The 24320-nt window shown below is 38.9% G+C and overlaps 1 protein-coding gene across 1 annotated transcript in view; it reads left to right on the top strand.

The window, feature by feature from the left end:
- The first annotated feature begins 754 nt into the window (after positions 1-754).
- LOC103500467 (uncharacterized) overlaps positions 755-24320 on the top strand; it is a 44216-nt gene continuing 20650 nt past the window's right edge. Inside the window, exons 1-8 of the mRNA XM_008463767.3 lie at positions 755-779; positions 893-961; positions 1063-1165; positions 18691-18759; positions 18878-18994; positions 19093-19166; positions 19566-19668; positions 20349-20391. Coding sequence (XP_008461989.1) covers positions 898-961; positions 1063-1165; positions 18691-18759; positions 18878-18994; positions 19093-19166; positions 19566-19668; positions 20349-20391 — 573 coding nt within the window. The 5' untranslated portion in view covers positions 755-779; positions 893-897. The remainder of the gene's footprint in view (positions 780-892; positions 962-1062; positions 1166-18690; positions 18760-18877; positions 18995-19092; positions 19167-19565; positions 19669-20348; positions 20392-24320) is intronic.

Raw genomic sequence — 24320 nt, 5'->3', positions numbered from 1 at the left:
TGTTGAGTTTTTTTTTTTTTTTTGTGTTGCCATGGTTGGAACTCCAAACTTAGTTTTGTCTACGTAAGACAGTGAACAGGTTGTCCAAAGGTTGGGTAAAGCTGAAGATGTTTTGTAAAAGATTTAAACTATTGATTTCAAGTTAGACTTTCTCTTCTGCATTTTATGTTTAAAGTCGTCATAAAGGATTTAGATAAGAGTTACGAGTAAAGTAGGGTTGACAGACATTGTTAGAAGAAGAACGATGTTGGTCGACTTCACGCTACATCTCGGGCCTAGTGAAGAGGTGCTTCGGGATGGGGTTTGACACCAACCTTCATTGTTTGTGAATCACTCCACTAAAACCCCATGGTCGCATTCTTAACACTCAAGAGCATGTTGTGTCTATGGACTTGACAATTACAATCAAGTTGAGTGGTTCCATGGGTCAATTTTATATAAATTCATTATATAGGATACCACTTCTCTCATCTCTCCATGCAAATGATTTAGATCATATTGTCTATAACTCATAAAAATTGAGTCATATCCATAATGATACTATTTGAATAAACTAAATCAACTGAGTACGACAACAATGACCCATCGATGTACACATTTAACAATTATTACCAATGGTTCTCAAGGGACTTTCATTCCAATTACACATTGTTTGATTATTAAAATATAAATCACTTTCTTTTTTAAACGTAAATTTAGAAGATATCTTTTTACCCCTCCTTTCTTTTTCTTTTCTAATTTATAATTCAGCCGAAAATCGACAACAACGACATCGCACGGTGAGAGTAACTCCCACTGACGTCTCCCTCCGGTAATTATATTATCAAATCTTTCAACTCTTCACTGACCACTAAACCATTTCAATTTCCAACTTCATTGTTTCTCATTCCAGTTTTCATGGCGGAAGCTCCTTCGCTTCTCTCTCTATGCATCGCCCTAGTCACAGATGAGATTGTTCAAAGTAATCATCTCCATACTTCTTCTATTACTGATACTCCGTTCCTACTCCCGATTCGTTTCTCTTCCCTGTTTTCTTCATCCGTTGTTCTTGTTTACTTTCAGGGGATGACGTTCCACCGGCTCTCTACGACCTTCCTCCTGACTTGTTGGATACCCTGGCTTTGCAGTTGCCGCCCTTGGCTTTACACAATTTACAATCTGGAATGTACGTTTTCCCTCCCTAATTAACTTGTAATCTCTTGTTATTTCACATGGCTGGAGGTGATCTTATCTATATGGTTTCATTTCAGTCTGCATGAATATCGCATTAAAATTTGAACTGGAAAGTGGAAAACTTTGTTTTTGTTTGTTTTTCCCCCCTTAATTTTCTTTTCAAGTTCAACAATTATGAGAGTAGAGATTTAACGTTCATCCCTGAGAAACTCCACCAATTTTTTTGGTTTTCATTTGGCAAATTTCTGCCTTGATCACCACGTTTCAAACTATTGGGTGTGCCTGACACTTAGGAGATGTTTGTGATAGGACTCCTTTCAAGAATATTCTTCCTTCTTTATTTCAGTAATATTTCACTCTCAGAGTTGATGAGATATCATTTCTGTTACAATCTCTTGATCTTGCTTCTCAAGATTCAATTACAGATTTACACTAAATTTTTCATATCTTCTTCCCACCTTTAACTATCTATTTATACACAGCTGTTTGCCGACTTCTCCTTAGCACATTTAACACGTGCTTTCTAACTAACTTGCTAACCCCTTTTGCTAACTAATTCAGTTACTTATTATTATAATTTTTTTTTATTCCTTCTTTGGTAAACTAACTTGATTGGGGTCTAACATTACTTCCCCCTTTTAAATTCACCTTGTCCTCAAGGTGTAGATTAGGATACAGCTTTTTTATTTCATCATAGTCTTCCCAAGAAGCTTCATAGTTCGATAGGTTCTGCCAAGCGATTAACACTTCCCATTTCCCAGATTTGTCCCGTTTGTAGTCTCGAGCTTCTTCCGGCTGAGATTGCCACTCAAGCTTCTCTGTCACGTGTTGTAGTGTAGGCAAAACGTTCGTCTGATTACTCACGAATTTTCTTAATTGAGAGACATGGAAAACAGGGTGAATAACCGCATCCGTTGGTAATTCCAATTTGTAAGCTACCTCACCAATTCTTTCCAGAATTTTGTAAGGTCCAAAATACCGAGATGATAACTTCTCATTCCTTTTGCTTCGCAAAGTGGTTTGTCGATATGGACGAATCTTAAGCAACACCAATTCATCAATCTGGAACTCAGCATGTCGCCTTTTTCGGTCAACATATAATTTCATTTGTTGTTGTGCTAACAACAAATGTTCCCGTAATGCATCTAATGCCACATCTCGTTCTCTCAGCTGTTCATCTATCGATGAATTTGAAGTCCTTCTTTCTCCGTATGACAACAAGGTTGGTGGTTTACGGTCGTACACCACTTGGAATGGAGACATATCAAGTGCTTTCTGATAAGTAGTATTGTACCAATACTCGGCCCACGACAGCCATAAAATCCATTCTCTTGGACGTTCATTACAGAAACATCTGCTAGACCCCCAATTTTATTTACCTATAACAGAAGGAAGAAAGACAAGGGGACACGTGGAAACGGTGAGGAAAGCAAGGAGATGGGACCAGCCAAAGGGGGAGGGGGGACCACAAGTTAGTTAATAGTGGAACGGAAAAAGGGAGCAGGCAGGACAAAGGACAAATGTCGAGCAAAAGGTGGGCTGCTCCCCCTGAAGAAAGAAGTAAGGCAGACTGAAGAAAGGGCAGAAGACCGTTGCTGTGCAGAAGGGCCGGACTTATAAATAAGCCATTTTGTGGGATGTAGAGGGCATGCTTTGTTTTGTGTGGTGTAGTAGTGCAGGAACGGATAGTTTGTTTTATTTTGTTGTGTTCTTGAGTATTTTCCTGAGAGAAGAACTAGTCTTAGTAATCTGGCTGTATTTTGTTTGACATTTTGGCAAGTTAAATCAAAGATTTCCCTAAGAAGTTCCGGTATCCTAACATTTGGTATTAGAGCACTATTACCTGGGAAAACCTACAACGATGACGAGAAGCACCGAAGAGAGACTGGACATGGTGGAGCAAGGAATCCTGAAACTACCCTTGATGGAGGAAAACGTTTCCCTTCTGTCAAAAACGATTACTGAGATGAATGCTCAGATTGACAAGCAATACCAACAGCAACAAGTGATATTGAAATACTTGGAAGGCATCCTACGGGACGACTCACCCGGTAAGCAGGTGGTTGAAGGCTCATCGAGCAAAACCCAGGTTGAAGAAACGACCATAACCGCCATCTCCAATGACCCGAAGGTTGAAGGAAAGACCGAGGAAGGACCGGCGACGGATCGGAGCAAGTTTAAAAAAGTAGAAATGCCGATTTTCACGGGGACCGACCCGGACTCGTGGCTATTCCGAGCCGACAGGTACTTCAAAATACATAACCTATCTGATTCAGAGAAACTAACCGTGGCTGTCATCAGTTTCGACGGGCCGGCGTTGGACTGGTACAGGTCTCAAGAAGAGAGAGAAGCGTTTAAAGGATGGCAAGACTTGAAACAGAAGATGTTAGTGAGATTCCGATCTATCCGCGACGGCACACTGGTGGGGCGTTTCCTTACCATTAAGCAAGAGACGACAGTGGAGGAGTATAGGAATCGGTTTGACAAATATTTGGCGCCAGTAGCATTTCTACAACCGGTGGTATTAGAAGAGACATTCATGAATGGCTTGAGCCCATGGTTAAAATCAGAAGTGGAGACGTGGGAGCCCGTTGGGCTGGCCCAAATGATGAAGATGGCCCTAAAGATAGAAAACAGAGAGATGGTCCGGAAGGAATGCGGGCTGAGCAGTGCATACGATAGCAAGGTGGCCCAGCGGACAACCAATACGCGTAATGTAAACCCCTCCACAACGAATGAAAACGCGACAGCAGGCGGCTGGCCAATGAGGACCATCACGCTGAGAGAAGTAGCGACTGGGGAAAACCGACGGGAAGGGCCAACGAAGAGGCTGACGGATGCCGAATTTCAAGCCCGCAGGGAGAAGGGGCTATGTTTCCGATGTGGGGAGAAGTACTACGCAGGGCACCGGTGCAAAGCTAAAGACAGCAAGGAATTGCGCATGTTACTAGTGAAGGAGAATGGGGAAGAGTTAGAGATCATAGAGGAAGAATACTTCGATGCCGAGACAGAGATAAAACCACCGGAAGTACAGGGCGTGGAAAACTTGAACATAGAATTGTCTATCAACTCGGTGGTGGGCCTAACAAATCCGGGAACAATGAAGGTAAAAGGGAAGTTGGGAAAAGAAGAGGTAGTCGTCCTGATAGATTGTGGGGCTACCCACAACTTCATTGCTGAGAAATTGGTGGAAAAGTTACAGCTGCCAATGAAAGAAACACCCAACTATGGAGTGATACTGGGGTCGGGTACATCTATAAAAGGGAAGGGTGTGTGTGATAAGGTGGAACTGTGGCTAGGAGATTGTAAGGTCACGGATAGCTTCTTGCCCTTGGAGCTGGGAGGAGTCGACGCCATCTTGGGAATGCAATGGCTACATTCGATAGGAACCACCGAGGTTGATTGGAAAAATCTGATACTAACTTTCTTTGAACAGGGCAACAAGGTAACCATCAAAGGGGACCCGAGCCTCACAAAAACTCAAATCAGCCTCAAAGGAATGATAAAGAACTGGGATACGGATGAAGAGGGATACCTGGTGGAGTGTCGAGCCTTGGAAAAAGAAGACATGGAAGACCGAGAGCCAGACACCCAATTCACCGAAACAGAGGAGGGAAGAATGACTGCAATTATCAGTAAGTTCAGTGATGTGTTCGAACGACCGAACAGACTACCACCCCAACGAGGAATAGAGCATCACATCTACCTAAAACAAGGAGCCGATCCAGTCAATGTTAGACCATACCGGTACGCACACCAACAAAAAGAGGAAATGGAGAGACTGGTGGATGAGATGCTCACTTCGGGTATTATCAGACCAAGCACAAGCCCTTACTCCAGCCCAGTATTGTTAGTTAGAAAGAAGGATGGGAGTTGGAGATTTTGTGTGGACTACAGGGCGCTGAACAATGTGACGGTTCCTGACAAATTTCCAATTCCGGTCATGGAGGAACTCTTTGATGAACTGAATGGGGCAGATGTCTTTTCCAAGATTGATCTTAAAGCCGGATACCACCAAATTCGGATGCACCCCGAAGATATCGAAAAGACAGCATTCCGAACCCACGAGGGGCATTATGAGTTCATGGTAATGCCATTCGGCCTCACCAACGCCCCTTCAACTTTCCAAGCTTTGATGAATCAGGTATTCAAGCCCTTCTTAAGACGATTTGTACTTGTTTTCTTCGACGATATACTGGTTTACAGCAAGGGGATGGAGGAGCACAGACAGCACCTTGAAGTGGTGTTGGAAGTCTTGAGAGAAAGCGAATTATATGCCAACTTCGACAAGTGCCATTTTGCGAAGACAAGGATCAGCTATATGGGGCATTACATTTCGATGAGGGGCATTGAGGTGGATCCCGAAAAGATCCGCGCAGTGAAGGAATGGCCAGCACCTTCGAATGTGAGGGAATTGAGAGGATTCCTGGGGCTTACAGGCTACTACCGCCGTTTCGTGAAAAACTATGGAAGTATATCGGCGCCTCTCACACAGCTGTTGAAGGCCGGGGCATATAAGTGGACGGAGGAAACAGAGGCAGCCTTCGAACAACTCAAGAAAGCCATGATGACTCTACCGGTATTGGCAATGCCTGACTTCAACTTGCCCTTCGAAATCGAATCTGATGCATCGGGATTTGGGGTAGGGGCAGTGCTGGTTCAGGCCAAGAGACCGGTAGCCTACTTCAGCAAAGTCTTAAGTATGCGGGATCGGGCTAGACCAGTGTATGAGCGTGAACTGATAGCGGTGGTGTGGGCTGTCCAGCGATGGCGACCCTATTTGTTGGGGAGAAAATTCACGGTGAAAACGGACCAGAGATCACTTAAGTTTCTGCTAGAACAAAGAGTAATACAACCACAATATCAGCAATGGATCGCTAAGTTACTCGGCTATTCGTTTGAAGTACTATACAAGCCCGGATTGGAGAATAAAGCCGCAGATGCCTTGTCCAGAATAGGACCCACGACGCACTTGAACCAACTAACAGCCCCGGCTCTGTTGGATGTGGAAGTAATTCAGAAAGAAGTCAGGAAGGATCCAGCCCTGCGAGAGATCATCTTAATGATAGAAGAACAGGGCATAGAAATCCCACATTACACTTGCCATCAAGGAATACTAAAGTTCAAAGGAAGGCTGGTCCTATCCAAAACTTCTACACTAATTCCCACCATTATGCACACCTACCACGACTCGGTGTTTGGAGGGCATTCGGGGTTCCTTAGAACATATAAAAGAATGGCCGGAGAATTGTATTGGAAGGGAATGAAGAAGGATGTTCAAAAATACTGTGATGAATGTATGATTTGCCAGAAGAATAAATCGTCTGCTCTCTCTCCAGCCGGGTTACTGCTGCCTCTTGAAATCCCAGACGCCATCTGAAGTGATATCTCCATGGATTTCATCGAAGGGTTGCCCAAATCACACGGGTGGGAAGTGATTCTGGTAGTTGTAGACCGGCTGAGTAAGTATGCACATTTCCTCACTCTGAAACATCCATACACTGCTAGGACCGTGGCCGAAGTGTTTGTCAAAGAAGTTGTAAGATTGCACGGATTTCCCAAGTCCATAGTTTCAGACCGAGATAAAATCTTTCTCATCCATTTTTGGTCCGAAATGTTCAGGCTGGCTGGCACTAAATTAAACCGAAATTCCTCCTATCATCCTCAAACGGATGGACAAACCGAAGTAGCTAACAAAAGCGTAGAAGCTTACCTCAGATGTTTTTGCGGGGAAAAGCCAAGAGAATGGAGCCAATGGCTGCACTGGGCCGAATACTGGTACAACACAACATACCATGGATCAATTGGTATCAGCCCCTTCCAAGCAGTCTACGGGAGACTCCCACCACCATTGATCCAATACGGAGAGATGGAAACACCTAATTCCACGCTGGACCAGCAACTAAGAGACAGAGATGTTGTATTGGGAGCATTGAAAGAACACCTACGGGTGGCCCAGGAAAGGATGAAGAAATTCGCAGACTTAAAAAGGAGAGATGTGGAGTTTCAAACCGGGGATTTTGTGTTCCTCAAACTGAGACCATACCGACAGACGTCCCTTCGAAAGAAACGCAATGAAAAACTATCTCCCAAGTACTTCGGACCCTACAGAATCTTAGAAAGAATTGGGACCGTGGCATACAAGCTGGAACTACCTAGCAATGCAGCCATTCATCCGGTGTTCCATGTCTCTCAGCTTAAGAAAGCAATAGGGAACATCAAGGAAGTCCAATCCCTTGATCCATATGTCAACGAATGTCATGAGTGGATCACTCAACCGGAGGAAATCTATGCTTATCGAAAGAATCAGGCTACAAAGGAATTGGAAGCACTAGTACACTGGAAGGGACTGCCCCCGCACGAAGCCACCTGGGAAAATTATGCTGATTTGAAGGTACAATTCCCTGAGTTCCACCTTGAGGACAAGGTGGATTTAGAGGAGGAGAGTGATGCTAGACCCCCAATTTTATTTACCTATAACAGAAGGAAGAAAGACAAGGGGACACGTGGAAACGGTGAGGAAAGCAAGGAGATGGGACCAGCCAAAGGGGGAGGGGGGACCACAAGTTAGTTAATAGTGGAACGGAAAAAGGGAGCAGGCAGGACAAAGGACAAATGTCGGGCAAAAGGTGGGCTGCTCCCCCTGAAGAAAGAAGTAAGGCAGACTGAAGAAAGGGCAGAAGACCGTTGCTGTGCAGAAGGGCCGGACTTATAAATAAGCCATTTTGTGGGATGTAGAGGGCATGCTTTGTTTTGTGTGGTGTAGTAGTGCAGGAACGGATAGTTTGTTTTATTTTGTTGTGTTCTTGAGTATTTTCCTGAGAGAACTAGTCTTAGTAATCTGGCTGTATTTTGTTTGACATTTTGGCAAGTTAAATCAAAGATTTCCCTAAGAAGTTCCGGTATCCTAACAACATCTAAGATAAGTTTCCAAGCCTCTGTTTACCACTTCCGTTTGTCCATCGGATTGTGGGTGATATGTTGTACTTTTCCTGAGTTTAGTACCCGCCATTTTGAATAATTCATTCCAGAAGTGGCTGAGAAATATCTTATCCCGGTCGGAAACAATGGAGGAAGGGAATCCGTGCAATCGGACTATTTCTTTTACAAAAATATCTGCTATTGACTTGGCTGTATAAGGGTGTTTAAGGGCCAAAAAATGATTGTATTTGCTGAGCCGATCTACTACAACGAGTATTACATCACATTCCTTTGCTTTAGGTAAACCATCAATGAAGTCCATAGAGATGTCGCTCCAAACTTGATGAGGTATTTCCAGTGGTATTAACAGTCCGACTGGTGATAGGGCTAAACTTTTGTAACGTTGGCAAGTTATGCAGGAATCACAGTGTTTTTTGACATCCGATTTCATCACTTCCCAATATAGCTCACTTGCTAGTCTTTTATATGTTCTTAGGAATCTCGAGTGTCCTTCTACCACTGAGTCATGAAAAGTATTTAACATTGCTGGAATTAAGGACGAAGTTTTTGAGATTACCAGTCGATTTTTATAGTGCAGATGGCCATTCTTTAGCGTAAATTTACTGGCTTGAGCTTCTCCTTCTTCACTTAAATTGGCTATCACTTTCTTTAATTTCTCATCTTTTTCCACCTCTTCTTTTATGACTTGCAAATCCACCAAATACGGGGCTGACATGGCGTTTAATTGTATGTCTGATGGTTTTCTTGATAAGGCATCGACTGCCTTATTTTCTAAGCCTGGTTTATAAACCACTTCAAATGAATATCTAAGTAATTTAGACACCCATTTTTGATATTGTGGTTGGATAACTCTCTGCTCCAGCAAGAATTTTAGTGATTTCTGATCTGTTTTTACAATAAATTTCGCCCCCAGTAGATATGGTCTCCATCTTTGTACAGATAGTACAACAGCCACAACTCGCATTCGTATACAGGCCGAGCTCTATCTCTCATGGATAGTGTATGACTATAGAAGGCAATGGGTCTCTTTGATTGAACTAGCACAGCCCCCACTCCAAAACCGAACGCATCTGTTTCTATTTCAAACGGAAGTCAAAACTAGGTAAAGCCAATATTGGTAGGGACATCATTGCAGACTTCAATTTTAAAAGGCTTTTTCGGATTCTTCACTCCATTTAAATCCACCCTTTTTAAGGAGTTGAGTTAAAGGGGCAGCTATCGACCCATAATGTTGGACGAATTTTCTATAGTAGCCTGTTAATCCAAGGAATCCCCGGATTTCTCTTATGTTTGTTGGGCATGGCCAATCCACAACTGTTTTGATTTTTTCAGAATCTACTTCTACTCCTTCCCCTGATATAACGTGCCCCAAATATTCAATCTTTTGCTGACCAAAATTACACTTTTTTTTATTGGCGAATAAGGCATGTCTTCTTAATGTGAGGAAGACCTTTTCAATATGCTCTACGTGGTCCTTCTCATTTTTGCTGTAGATCAGGATATCATCAAAGAAGACCAAAACAAATTTTCTCAAAAATGGTCTAAAAATGTTATTCATCAAGGCTTGAAAGGTGGCAGGACCATTGGTTAATCCAAACGGCATAACAAGAAACTCGTAATGACCTTCATGAGTGCGAAACGCTGTTTTTGGAATATCCTCATCAACCATTCTTATTTGATTATATCCTGACTTGAGGTCTATCTTTGAGAACACGGTTGCACCATTTAACTCATCAAATAGTTCTTCAACCACTGGTATTGGGAATTTATCCGGAATTGTAGCGTTGTTTACTGCACGGTAATCGACACAGAAACGCCAACTGCCATCTTTCTTTTTAACCAGCAGTACCAGGCTTGAAAATGGGCTATTACTTGGCCTAATAATCCCTGAAGTTAGCATTTCCTCCACCAGTTTTTCCATTTCTGCTTTTTGTTGAAATCCATATCTATAAGGTCTAACGTTTATTGGGTTAGTCCCTTCTTTGAGATGTATTTGATGTTCAATTTTTCTTCTTGGTGGAAGCTTTTCAGGCCAGTAAAAAACATCTCCGAATTGTTTCAACATGTTTTGTAGGGGTTCAGCTTCATGGATTACAGTTGCTGTATTAGTCTGCTCGTTCTCTTCACAAACTTGTATTGCTCTACATTCGATCAAAAATCCTTCATCTTGATCAAGCCAAGTCTTAAACATACTCTTGAGACTGATTCGTGATTTAGTAAGGCTAGGATCCCCTTTTATCGAAATCTGTTTTCCTTCACTAGAAAACGTAAGTGTAAGGTTTTTCCAATCAACTACTGTTACTCCCAGTGAATGTAGCCATTGCATACCCAGCACAACATCAACCCCTCCGAGTTCCAGCGGTAGAAATTCTTCCTTCACCTTCCAATTCATTAATTGAATTTCTACATCTTCACATACACCTTTACCTTGTATTGCTGTTCCCGATCCCAGTATAACACTGTAATTGAAATGATTTTACTAATTTCTCAAAGATAAAATTGTGAGTAGCCCCACAATCTATGAGAATAATCACCTCTCTCTCTTGAAGCTTACCTTTAACTTTCATTGTGCCAGGATCATTTAATCCAACGACAGAATTTAAGGATAATTCCGCAAAAGCTTTCTGTTCTTCTTCTACTTGCAATACTGCTAGTGTTTTCTCTTCGGCAGTATTCTCTTCAATTATTTCATATTCCTCGCCTTCTTTTATCACAACAAACATCTTCAGCTCACGTAGTTCTTTCATTTTGCATTTATGATCAGCTGAGTATTTTTCGTTGCATCTAAAGCAAAGCCCTTTTTCTTTTCGAGCTTGAAATTCTGCGTCGGGCAATCTTCTTGAGTTGGCGTCTTTACGAATTTCGGTGTTATTGGAGCTTCTCAGGGTGATGGTTCGCATTGGAAAGGTAGTATTTCCTTTGTTGTCGTTAATAGTGTTCGTCGTCCCTCTGTTGTTCGCTGTACTCTGTGGAGGATATTTCCCGCCCGCGAAGCCATTCAAATTGGCTTCATTTCGAATGAGTTCTCTGTTCTCAACAAGCTGCGCGACTTCCATCATTTCGGCCAATCCTTTCGGTCGACAAAATACCACTTCTGCTCTTATCCATGGAAACAAACCATTCATGAAGGTGTCCTCGACAACAGAATCTGGGACATCACTTAATGGCGCGACTAGTTTATCAAACAAGTTCCGATATTCATCGACTGTAGTTTCTTGTTTGACCCGTAAGAATTTTCCTAATACTGTTCCATCCCTGCTAGATCTAAACCTTACTAATAATCTCTCCTTCAGGTTTGACCAGCTAAGGAATTTTTCTCTTTCTTCTTGAGATCAATACCATTGTAAGGCAAGACCATCAAAACTAATCGTGGAAACCAACATTTTCTTAGAATCGGAAAGTTTATAGATCTGAAAGTACCTTTCGACGCGAAAAAGCCATGAATCTGGGTCTTCCCGGCGAACATGGGCATTTCAACTTTCTTGAATTTATTCCGGTCCGGCGTAAATTCTTCAGTCTCCGTTTTTCCTTCGTTTCGATCGTCGGCATTATTTCGGCCCGATATGGCCAATTTGCTGGAGGTTGCTTCTTTCTCTTTTCCTTTATTTGTCACAGACGTGTGCGCATTTGGTTCCTCATTTCGTTCACTGGTTGTGGTTCGATCTTTGGCTATGGTTTCCATTATCATCAACAACATCTGTTCTTGTTTATCCGACTGTGATCGCATCGTCTGCATATTCTTCGCAATGTCGTTTAGGCTTAATTCGATGATCGGCATTTTCCCGAGTTCTTTCTTCATCAGTGTGATTTCTTGATCGATTACTTCGAGTCTCTCCTCGATTTTGGTTTGGACCATTTTGTCGGATCACGGCTCTGATACCAATTTGATAGGACTCCTTTCAAGAATATTCTTCTTTATTTCAGTAATATTTCACTCTTAGAATTGATGAGATATCAATTCTGTTACAATCTCTTGATCTTGCTTCTCAAGATTCAAGTACAGATTTACACTAAATTTTTCATATCTTCTTCCTACCTTTAACTATCTATTTATACACAACTATTTGCCGACTTCTCCTTATCACATTTAACACGTGCTTTCTAACTAACTTGCTAACCCCTTTTGCTAACTAATTCAGTTACTTATTATTGTTTATTTATTTTTTATTCCTTCTTTGGTAAACTAACTTGATTGGGGGTCTAACAGTTTGGAAGACGGGAATATAATCAAGATTACAGGAATCTGAGGGGTGTTGGAATGTATGTCGAATTGAGGGTGGAATGGGAATGAGATCGCGAAACGTCAAAACAGTGGGAAAGAGGGTTAGGTATAAAAGTGTGAAAAGGGAATAAGTTTAGTATTACAAATCGGGTCTAAAACACTCGGCCCAAACATGGATTTTGGATTACATTTCAAACTCATTCTTAATTGTTTGGCATTGATGGGATCCCTAAATTGCTTAGGTTGGATTACATTACAAACCCATTCTCTTTTGCATTTCCTCGCTTATTGCATCTGTCCTTGAAAAATTGTCTGAGTGTTGGACTTTTTGGTTCAATAAGTGATGTATACCAAACGAGAGAATTTTATTAATGTTTAAAAGTTGTGAATATAGAAAGATAAGTACTCTATTTATAATTGAAAAGTATATTATTAAATCCCTAAAAAAAACTCGTCCTCAATTCTTAAAAGGAAAATGAAGGTAAAAGTAGAAAAGTAAGCCAGTCCAATGGAGGGATCTCGGAACATCCAACATCAATAATATCCAATCAATCCTAGAACTAATGTGGTAAAAAAGAACTTTGTTGTCAAAGAATATGCAGATTTCTCATAAATGAATAAAAGCCCATTTTGTTTCTTCAATAGGTTTCGATATGTGCCAGATGATAGATGGACTTCAAAATCAAGTGGGGTCTGTAGATGATTTTGGCTCAAATTGTGTGGGCCCTGGGTTGAGAAGACCAAAATTTTGTTTGGAATACAGTGGGTCATCTGGGTTGGGTGAAGAAACGGAAAATGGATGAATGAATTGTGAAAATAATTATTGAACTGGGTTTGGGAATGTGCCTTTTGGGTCGTGTCAGAAAGGGAAATTTGGGAACAATTTTCACGAAGTCGTCCATCTGGCAATGTTGCTTCATCTTCTTCTATCTTGTGAATGATTGTGAATGGGATGTCAACTGTCTTCCAATTATTTCCTTCATTAGCCAAACAATCTTTTTCATCTTCCTTCTTGGTTGAAAATTTTGTTCTCTCTTTTGCTTTGCCGATGAATCATCCAAAAGTGTTTGATTCGAGATATGGCATCGACCTTGTCGTTTGGTAGTCAACTGAAATTAGGTTTTCATTTTTCTTCAAATAATTTTGTTCTTGGGTATTTTCTTCTTCTACCGCAAGCTCCCGTTCGACCTCTCTACCTTTTTGATGTAGTAGGAATAGGGTATATGGTCAAATCCTTAATTTATTAAGATTAGGATTAGTTTCTATTATTATTTAGATTAGGATTAAGTTTCTTTTATTAATTAGGATTAGGATTAGGATTTAGAATTCAGATAAGTTTGCTTTTGCTATAAATAAGGTACCTGCCTTCTTATGTTTACAACTTTTGATAATCAATAAAATTCTCTCATTTGGTATACACGAATTGGTATCAAAGCTCCAAGAAACTTGGACCTGATGGCGTGAAGAAGGCTTGTCGGCAATGACCCCGTGACAACCTTCAAAGAGGCGGAGCAAGCAACCTTACTATCATCGAAGACATTGACCAGACGCTTGCAGTCAATCGAAAGCTCTATCGACGGTGTCTTTTGTTTACTTGAACACATATCCTTAGCACTTGATCAATTAGAAAACAAATATGGATTTACTACGGCCACGAATCGGAACAAATCAACCAAGAATCACCAATTACTCCTAACAAAGACAGGATCTAAACATGCAACAACAAATTCCTTCGAGATATGTCCAAAATTTGCCACTGATTATCCACGAATGACCAAGAAGGCAAGTTTACCAAAGAAGATGTGACAAAAACACCATGCCAACAATTGAAGTGAATGAGCCGAGTAAAGAAGATGGGGAAGAAATTAACTCAAAGAAGCAGGAGTATTACGGTATAAACCGCAAAGAAGAAGAAATCACTTATGGGAAATGAAAACGACGAAAGCATTTTCAATCTAGAGATTGTGCAACCTAATTTGAAAGAGAAAACAACGTTGACAGTTAAGGAAAAATTGGGGAATAAACCATCCAAAATTTCAAACATGAAAGAAAATATGATCAGAACACTAAGCATCGAAGTGAAAATTGTTGACAACAAAAAACAGGGAGCAACCGAATTACCTACTTTAGAGAAAAAAGATGAAGTCGACAGTGTCCTAGAGGAAATTGAACCAATGAAAAATCAAAATTGATGTTTTTGCAAGCGAAAATGAAGAAATAGTTCTCTAAGGCGATGAAAATGAATTTTGGGCTACACTAATTCTGGATGGATCACAATTTACACAAGAATCAATGAAGGAAGAAGAAGCGACATTACGAAGTGGATGCTTTCACGATTCTTTCACCAATTTCCTTTTTTTGAATTAACCTTAATGTCCACAACCCTCCTAATTGGATATTTTTGATGTTGGATGTTTCAAGATGCCTCAATTTGACTGGCCTACTTTTTTACGTTTATCTTCATTTTCATTTTAAAACTCGATGACGAGATTTTTTTGGGAGAGATAGAAAGGATGCAGTAGGAATAGGGTTTTATGCTCAAACCCTTAATTTATTAGGATTAGTTTCTTTGGTTTATTAAGATTATGATTAGTTTCTTTTATTATTTAGGATTAGGATTAAGTTTCTTTTATTAATTAGGATGAGGATTAACATTAGAATGGGATTAGTTTGCTTTCACTATAAATAAAGTATTTGTCTTTTGTATTCACAACTTTTGATAATCAATAAAATTCTCTCATATTCAGCTTCAATTGATTTTTTCTTTTCTTCTACTCCGTTATTTTTTCCATAATTTCACAGCCCATTTGGATGAGTTCTCGACTTCTTGAGTGACTAAATGTGATTCTTGACTGTTTCTTGAAAAAACTTGAAGATTATACTTATGCCTTTCTTGATTTTTTTTTTATGAATCTGAATTTCATTCATCCTCTTTCGAAAGTTCTCTTGACAGATTTTTTTTTAATATTTCTGTTTTCATGAAAATGGTTCGACCTCCAAATTTTTGTTGGAATGATTCATGGTTGTTCTTTGATGTTGGTGATAATAATTTCTTTTACACTCTAAATCATTTTCTGAATCATCTAACTCTCAATTCTTACATTGATTTCTTGAGAAACTGGTTTGATTGGATTGTCAGGCTCTTTGTTGATAATATCATCTTGTTATTCAGTCTTAGATTGCATTAGAGTCTTCATTGGAATTGCTAGAATCACTATAATCAAATTTCAAATGTGGGTAATGATAGGTTCTTTGAGAAAATTGAGAAATTATTGTGTTGGAATTCTTCTTCTGAGTCACTTGAATCAGAATTAAAATACTAGTTTTGGGAGGAAATTTGACTTTCTTGCCTATACCAACAACTATATTTTTTCTTTAACCTCTTCCTTGATCGATAATAGTCCATTCTTTCAAAATGTCGATGAATTTTGGTTTTTTTTTTTTATTTTTTAATTTTAAGGGTTCCCCTTGTTAGATGTGTATTGTTCACCAACGAGCATAACTCACAAAGCTCCCTCTTGTGATTGACGTCATGAAGAGTTTCTCGGTCTTCCACTAGTAGCAATCAACATTGGCTCAGACGGCTGCTCTGATACCAATTTGATGTATAGCAAATGAGAGAATTTTATTAATGTTTAAAAGTTGTGAATACAAGAAGACAAGTACTCTATTTATAATTGAAAAGCAAACTAATCCTAATCCTAGTTAATAAAAGAAACTAATTCTAATCCTAATTCTAATTAATAAAGGATATTAATATTAATCCTAATAAACCAAAGAAACTAATCCTGATCCTAATAAATTAAAGATTTGACTATAATACCTTATTCCTACTACATCAGTAAGGGAATTATTTTTCTTTCTCCTTTGGTTTCCGTTGGTCATTGTCCAATAAGGAAACAATGGAGGTGACCTCTCTTTTTTCCTTGATTGAGGATTTTGACTTTAGGGTTTGGTAGAGGCATGTTCGTGTTTGGAGCCCCATCCCTTAGGAGGGCTTCTCTTTTAAGTCATTCTCCTGGATTTTATTGAATCTCTCTCCTGTTGTCGAGTCGGTCTTTGAAGTTTTATGGAAGATAAGAATCCAAGGAAAGTCCAGTTCTTTTCGTGGAAAGTTTTGCTTGATCATGTGAACGTGATGGATAGGCTTTTGAGAAAGAGGCCTTTGTTAATAGGGCCTTTTTGTTGTATCCTCTTTTGGAAGGTGGAGGAAAACCGGAATCACCTTCTTTGGAAGTGCTTGGAAGTGCTCGTTTGTGAGATCTTTGTGGAATGGTTTCTTTTAGAAGTTTGATTTTCGTTTGCTCGTCCAGGTGATGATTGTTTGACGACCGGGGAGTTCCTCTCCATCTGCTTTTAAAAGAGAAAGGTTGTTTTTTTGGGTTTACGGGAGTGTGCACATTGTGTGGGATATTCGGGGAGAGGAACAATAGTGTTTTGTGGTGTAGAGAGAGATTCATAGTGAGGCCCGGTCCTTAGTGAGTTTTCTTGTTTCTCTTTGGGATTCAGATTCGAAGACTTTTTGCAATTCTTTTTTCACTCTAAATAATGATTTTAAATTTTAAATTACAAAAAACAAAGTTGGTAAGAAGTCTATTTTAGTTATTCTATCTAAAATAAGATGTTTTTGTATTTATTTACCAAACACTATAACCTACCTTTTCAAGTTTATGCTGAAATTTACCAAACATTATTTTACTTCTTTTCACAGCTAATTATTCTAAAAGCACAGCTGACAACAATTAATTTAAAAGCTACAACAATCCCAAATGGAGCCCTAGTTGGAAACCCTTTCTTTAGTCGATTTTGTTTGTGTGCGTGGTCCAAGAAATTAGCGTGTCGATAGCATGAGTTTAATAAACCGCCACATCATAGTCAAATCATCTCCAGGACTATTTTGAACTATTTTCTAAACCTACCAAACAGAAACTGATTCCAAATCTTAGAGACTGAAAAGTGTAATTTGCTCTAAAATGTGTCATTCTTAAATGGAATACTTCAATACATTAGAGAAGCTCTAGATGCAGCAGCTTACCTTTGTTGGAGAATATTCTAGTTTGCCATGGAGTTGGGATATGTGTTATTGGTTTCTTGATCCTTTGAAAGGTTTCTCGTGGTTTCTTCTTTAACCTTTTTTGTAATCCTTGTCCATCTACTCCCCTTTGTTTTCTTTGTTATTGAAGGTTAATATTCCCAAGGAGTTCAAATTCTTTTCATGAAAGGTTTTGCACAGGCCACAGGGTGTGAATTAATACTATGGATTAGATTTAGAGTCATTCTTTCGTTTCTTCTTCTTGGGTCCGCAGTTGTGACGTGTATTCTTTGGTATGAACGTATTTTGGTTCTTGGGTCATCTGCTTTGCAGTTAACAGTTTGCCTGCACAATTTTGGGACTGTAGTTGTTTGAGGCTTTTGGTCTTTGGCTTGTAATAGGGGAGTGTTCCCTGATGATGCGGGACATTTTGCTTTATTCTTCTCTAGTAAAAAGGGTTTTATGGAGGCTTGGTGACTTTTTTCCCTCCCTTCCTTTGCAGTCCTTTGGAGCATCTGGATGGAGAGAAGACATAATTGAATCTTTAGGGTAGATATGGGAGGAGGTTTTGTTTGTAGCTAGATTTAGTGCCTTACTTGTAAATATTGATTAGATATGGGGGCTGGAACTATTCGTAGGCTACAAGGTCCTTCATGTTGTTTTCTATAGCGCCTTCTCTTTGTTAGTTTGTGCTTTCTGGTCCTAGTTAGCCTTCTTGTATTATTTCTTTCTTTCTTTTTCTTTTCTTTTTTTCCTGAAAGAAACTTTATTTTTCCATTAACCAAAAAAAAAAAAAAACTTCATTTATTACTTTTGTATTGGCATGATCTTTAAGTATTTGTGAGTGAATTTCCTGATTGAACTTTCAATGAATGTTTCCTATCCCATTGATTTGTTGTTAGGATGTTGAGTTACACGATACTCCATCAAATTTCACCTATTTTTTCACCCATTTTCGAACATGCCAACTATTTTCTAGTCTGAACCTTTGTTTGAACATTTGGAATGCATTCAATGAGAATCTGACATACCAATGACACATCACTTCAGTGACAACCATTTTCAAGTGTTAATTGAAGTTATTTCTTTGTAGTTTTTCTCTCCTTTTTGGCTTGAGATCTAGAGAAGTTTGGCTTGTTTGTATTGTTTTTTTTATTGATCTTTTAGTCATTTTACTCCTTTTTACTCCTAGTATGATTCTCTTGTACTTTGAGCATTAATCTCATTTATTATCATTAATAAAGAGGATCATTTCAATCATTTCCATTCTAAGAAAAAGAGTTTAACTGTGCACTGAATTTTAAAAGTATTCCTCAAGCAGGCCATTTGAGCTCCAGAATGAGGATGAGTATGATAATGGTTGCCTTGTGGATGGTCGGAAGCGCAGAAGGTTTTTCAATTTCAGCATATTATAGTTTAGCATCTTGTTTTTCTTGGTTGTGGGAAAATGAGGGATTAAATATTGGGGAAGAAAGATAAGCCTTAATGGTGCGTGTATAACTTTATAGGTCCTCTAATTTTAATTTAGCATGGAAGAAGAATTTCAACTTACGATGGTCAAAGCTAACTGATGCTATCCAGCCAGTTGACTGGCAGCAGATATATTGGGAAAGGCACTTGCAAAGGTATACCTACCTGATAAGATGATGTGTTCCTTCTCAGACTCTTGATTCATCTTGTATTTATGATCTGTACTTTTTGCCATGTCAATCATAAAAAACAGTTGCCTTGATGAAGCAGCAGAAATAGCCTCACTACCATCTTTTTCTAAATGTATTGGAGAAATAGAGATGTCAGGTGATAATGACGGTTTTGTTTCTGTGTTTTAACTATTGTATGGTAATTCTGTGGAACTTTCTTTTAACATCTTTTATAATAAATGAGGAACCATACTTTTATAAAGCAAAGAAAAGGATATATATTGGGAGTAAATTCAAAGCTCTTACACATCTAGCTTATTGGTAAACTTTGTTGGAAATTGGGACTTAAAATTTAGTGAGGTGAAAGGTGAAAAACTCCTAGTAGCTCTTTGTATCTGGAGACTTTCGCCACTGGGTTATTATTCTCTCTTTTTTATGTGCCTGCAACCAATAGATGTTGTCATGATCAATGCATTTTATTCTTCGCTTTCAAAGTACTCATTTGATGGCACATGACAATCTGCTAAACATTAAATTCTCGTTCTTTCTTTTGCAGATTCTATATTGAAATATATTGCCAGCGAAAAATCTATTCATTTCTGGCGTGCAAAGTATAGAAATTTAAGCTATCATTGCCAAGAATTTGGGTGTTATGCTCTGTAAGTTTCTCATTATGGTATTAGTTGGAAGTTGGATGCATTTTGTTAATTAGACAGACAACCCGTGGGCACTATACTTGACTTGTTGAGAATTTACTAGTGCTGCTTCAGATTGAATTCTTACTACTGGGTTTTCTCATTGTGTTCAATACCTTATAGAGTTTCTACTGCTAATGCCATTTAAGTGCGCACACACATCTTAGCACTCAAGAACATAGATGTACAACCTATAGAACAGATCATATTCGAGTAAGGTCGTCATAGCACACATACATCTATTGTTTTTACACGACTTGTAGACTTTTCGTTGAAATTTGAAAAGTTAGAAGACTGACAACTTTCTACAATAAACATAATAACAGAAAAATCCCCTCCCGACTACAATCTAACGTAGAAATGGTCTTGAAATTTCAAAATAGTATGAGGTTTTTTTGCTGCTTGAATAATATCCTTTGTTTCTCATAAAGAAAACGAAACAAAATATGGGTCTTTACCAGATAAAAGCATAAAACAATAGCTCCCTTAATACTAAATCAGTACAAACTTTACCAAAACAAAAAAAGAGTTAATTTCAGTGATTGAACGATTTCGTTTTTTCTTAGCATGTCTTTGTCCTTTATATTACAATTTATATTTTGTGTTCGGCGGGAAAACTTATTCTATGTCCTTTTTTGGTACAGATGTTTGATGCTTCAGAGTGTTCTCTGTGTTTCGGAAATCTGTGTAAGTTAATGATATTTTTCAGTACAGTTGTTGTCATTCAGGTTTCAGTGGTATCATCATTCATATTCTGGGTAAATCTTGTGCATGTCGGTAAAATGTGTGTTCAATGCACGTTATAAATGTAAAAGAAGATTAGTAAATTTTTGTGTTGTCCTTTTGGTTGCTTTTTCATTTTCCTTAATAAACACTGGTTTCTTATTAAATCAAAAAATAATAATGAAAAAAGGAATAATGAAAACAAAAACGATTGCATTAGAATAAAGTTCCACAGGTTGATGAGTGGGTGGCCCTATATTTCCACGCAATTGGTAAGCCTGATCTTGATCTTTTAGAATCAAACTCTGCCCATCTTCAAGCCCATTCTTTTCCAAACAGGTCAGTTCTTCAGAGCACAATCCATCCGCATTTTCTATTTTTTTTTTAATTGAGAAGAAAGGTTGGTAAGTTCTCTCTCCTCTCCCCTCCCTTCCTTCTTTTCTTCCCTAGCCACACTCCGGCCCCCTTATTCTCTTCCGGCGTTCTCTCCTTCTTCTCTGACGAGTCTCATAGCGCCTATTCTTCTCGTCCATCCCTTTTAAGTGGCAGTTTGGTTTTTGGAGATAATGGAAGTAGAAAGCTACAAAGTAGTGAACGCCCTTTGTTATATTTGGTTTGACAAAGAATACTTCCTTATTGAAGACTTCGAAGCCCAAAAGATCTTGACGTTATCAAACACTCAACTTAGATGGCTTTTGAAGGAGATCTTAGAATTCTTGTGTGGCCTTGAGAATGGTTTTTCTTCTTTGAAACGGTTTTGATGAGTTTGGAAGTACAAGGCTTTAAAATTTATGTCAAAAGTAGGTTGGGTTATGAGGTGGGTAGCTTGAAAGAAGAACAAAGGACAATCCTTCATCTATATTTGTTCAAGTGTCTCACGACAGGGTTGGGTATCCTTTCACAAAATGTTGAAAGTTTCTTGATGAAGCACGATTATTTGAAATGGTACAAGAAACATCTTTAGACCTCCTCACACTTCCTTTCGAGTCACTAAAGGCAAGTTATGCTAAAATGGTGAAGTTTAATGGATCCTTTGTTCCGGACTTGGTAAAATAGAGTACTTCTTCCCTTGTTCTGACCTCAGAAAATCAAAGTGCAACTCAACATTGAGTGATAACAAATCCATAAGTTTCTAAAGAAGACTTTGATAATTTATGGATTATTTCAAGATTATTTGTGTTTGATGATTGGAAGGAAATTAGAAAAACCTTGGAGGATTTTTTTCAATAAAAAAACAATCATTAATCCATTGTTTGTCGAGAACATTTTGATTAAATTGACCGAAGGTTCTCTAGAAGAGTTTGTTGGCAAAGAAGAGTTTTGGCAAGTAATGGGTTTTTTCATTTTAAGTTTGAGAAATGGAGCAAAAGTAAACATAGCAGACCATTAATTATTGAAGGCTATGGAGGATGGATTAAGATAAAAAAAAAAAAAACCCTCTTGATTATGGGAGCAATTAGACGTTCAAAGTTATGGGAAATCATTTTGGAGGTCTGTAAAATATCGCTATTGAAACGCTCAATCTACTAAATGTTTCCAAAGCAAAGATTCAAGTAAAAAGAAACCAATGTGGCTTCATGCCAACGACATTAGAAATAACATATTTCAACCAAGGTACTTTTTTCTTACACTTTGGTGATTTTCAAATGATCGAGCCCCTCCATTAGCCAAGGGGCGTTTATTATTCGTGGACTTTTCAAACCCATTTGACTTGCTGATATGAAATTAGGTTTTGAAAGATGAAAATTTTCCAATCCTATTGATTTATGTAGATTAAACATGGTGGTCATTGATGAAGATTTTCAGGTTGATGGCCCACCGGATAACTAGGATTTCCTTAATCAAAATGCTCCATCCATCTCAAGGAATCCATTTGAGGCTCTCAGGAAGCTTGGGGGCGATGAACTTGATCGGCCGGAAGTTGGCCAAGTCCTTGGTCCTTTGCCGAAAAAGAAGATACATATCAGACTGCAAAGTTCAAAACACTGTGCAGCTGGCCATCTCAAACGTGTAGAAGAGGAAAAGGCACCGCTGGAAGAGAGAGAGTTTCTGAATTTGAAGAAAGAGAAGAGACTAGAGAGGCAGCTGGCTCATAATGCTTTAAGAAACGGTTCTCTTCCTAATAACCCTTCAAATTCCCTTCAACATAATGATTCAGCTACCCTTTTACAAGATGACTCATGTATGGTAGGCCCCAAACAACTTATTACACAGGGAAATTGGTATGCTAATTGGAACGAGGAGGAGACAAAGTTACACCCTTCTTCTGGTGGCTTCACTTTTCCCTCTTCCTCTGTTCTCTGTTCTTAGCCAAATTTATCAGCTATATCCAAGAAGAAAAGTTCCTTCGTAAAGAAAGTCACTCCCTCACACTTCAGAAAAAACCTCAGCAATTCAAGACCATCTCAAAATTCTTTATCAGAGGGAAAACTTCTTTTGCCAATGCTTGAACGACCCTGGTTAATTCTGACTTATTGGAAGAAAGCCATGTGAAGATACAAATTCCAGGTTTTGCTTGTAACAGATCGGTATCATCTCCCTCATCTAGCACTACTTTTCCCCAATCCTCCTTCAAACTCCCTGGCTCAAACATTAATTTTGTGTGAGGTACTTCTTGCTTCACTTCATCCAAATTAATCACAAAAGAGGAGAATCTTGAAGATGAAACCCTGGATGTAGCATCAGTTATCAGTTTACGCGGAAGAAATTGAATTATTAGAGGAAGAGGAGCTTCAAACAGAGACAAAGGATTTAAAGGATATTGATTCTCTCAGTATAGACATTACTAAGCTTTTTTCCTCCCCTTAGGAAAAGAGTATGTGCAAGTCGACAAGCAACAAGCTTCCCCATGAGTTGATCCCATTCTTAGCAGCCTGTGGAGTTGAACTAATCTAAGGAAGAAATAGACGGGATGAAGATTCTATCGTGGAACACTAGAGGGATAATGTTTTGTAAATTTGATGAGGTGATGCTGGAAAACTTAGGAAAACGTTATTCGTTTTTGAATTGTGTTCTGGACTTAAAAGATTGGTTGGGAGAAATCATCCATTTGTGGTATCAATGTCGAGGACAGCCAGATTCTTTCAACAACTAATAATCTGAATTGCAAAGTGGAAAGCATTCCCTTAATTTATCTTGGTCTTCCTTTGGGTGGATACCCAAAGAGCTCTCTATTCTGTCAGCCTATTATTGATAAGTCCAAGGAAAGCTGGAAAAATGGAGAAGGAAGTGTTCTAAGCTCTTTGGAAAGACTTGTGAGGAAGTTCTTTTGGAAAGGAAACAAGGGAGGAAAGTTGGATCACTTAGCAAAATGGGATGATGTCACTAAATCTCAAAAGGATGAAGGTCTCGGTTTGGGCAAGTTGAAGCACAAGAATTTGGCATTATTGTCTAAGTGGGGCTGGCGCTTCTTAGTTGAACAAAATTCACTATGTGTCAAGTGACTAGAAGCATCCATGGAAGCAGCACCTTTAATTGGTATACAAGTGGAAAAGAAACTTTCGGCATTAGAAGCCTTGGATTAGCATTTCCAGACAATGGCGTAAAATAGATGCACTGGCACTCTTCAATTTAGGTGATGGCAGCATAATCCTTTTCTGGCAACACCCTTGGATGGAAAGAATTTCCCTGGAGTGTAAATTTCCAAGATTGTTTAGGGTTGCACTCAAATCAAATGGCTTTGTTTCAGATCACTGGGACTCTTCCACCAGCTCTTGGTCCATTTTTTTTATTCAGAAGACTGCTTGATGATGAAGAAATCTTAGAATTCCAGTCCTTATTAAGCCACAACCACCTATCCAAAAAGAAGGTTTTGGTCTTTTGAAACAAATGGCTCCTTCTCGGTAAAGTCCTTGGTTAATCACCTCTCTACATCTTCACCTGTGGATATCTCT

Source organism: Cucumis melo, chromosome 1 (genome assembly GCF_025177605.1).
Source record: "Cucumis melo cultivar AY chromosome 1, USDA_Cmelo_AY_1.0, whole genome shotgun sequence".
Lineage (NCBI taxonomy): Eukaryota > Viridiplantae > Streptophyta > Magnoliopsida > Cucurbitales > Cucurbitaceae > Cucumis > Cucumis melo.
This window is presented reverse-complemented; position numbering and strand designations above follow the sequence as displayed.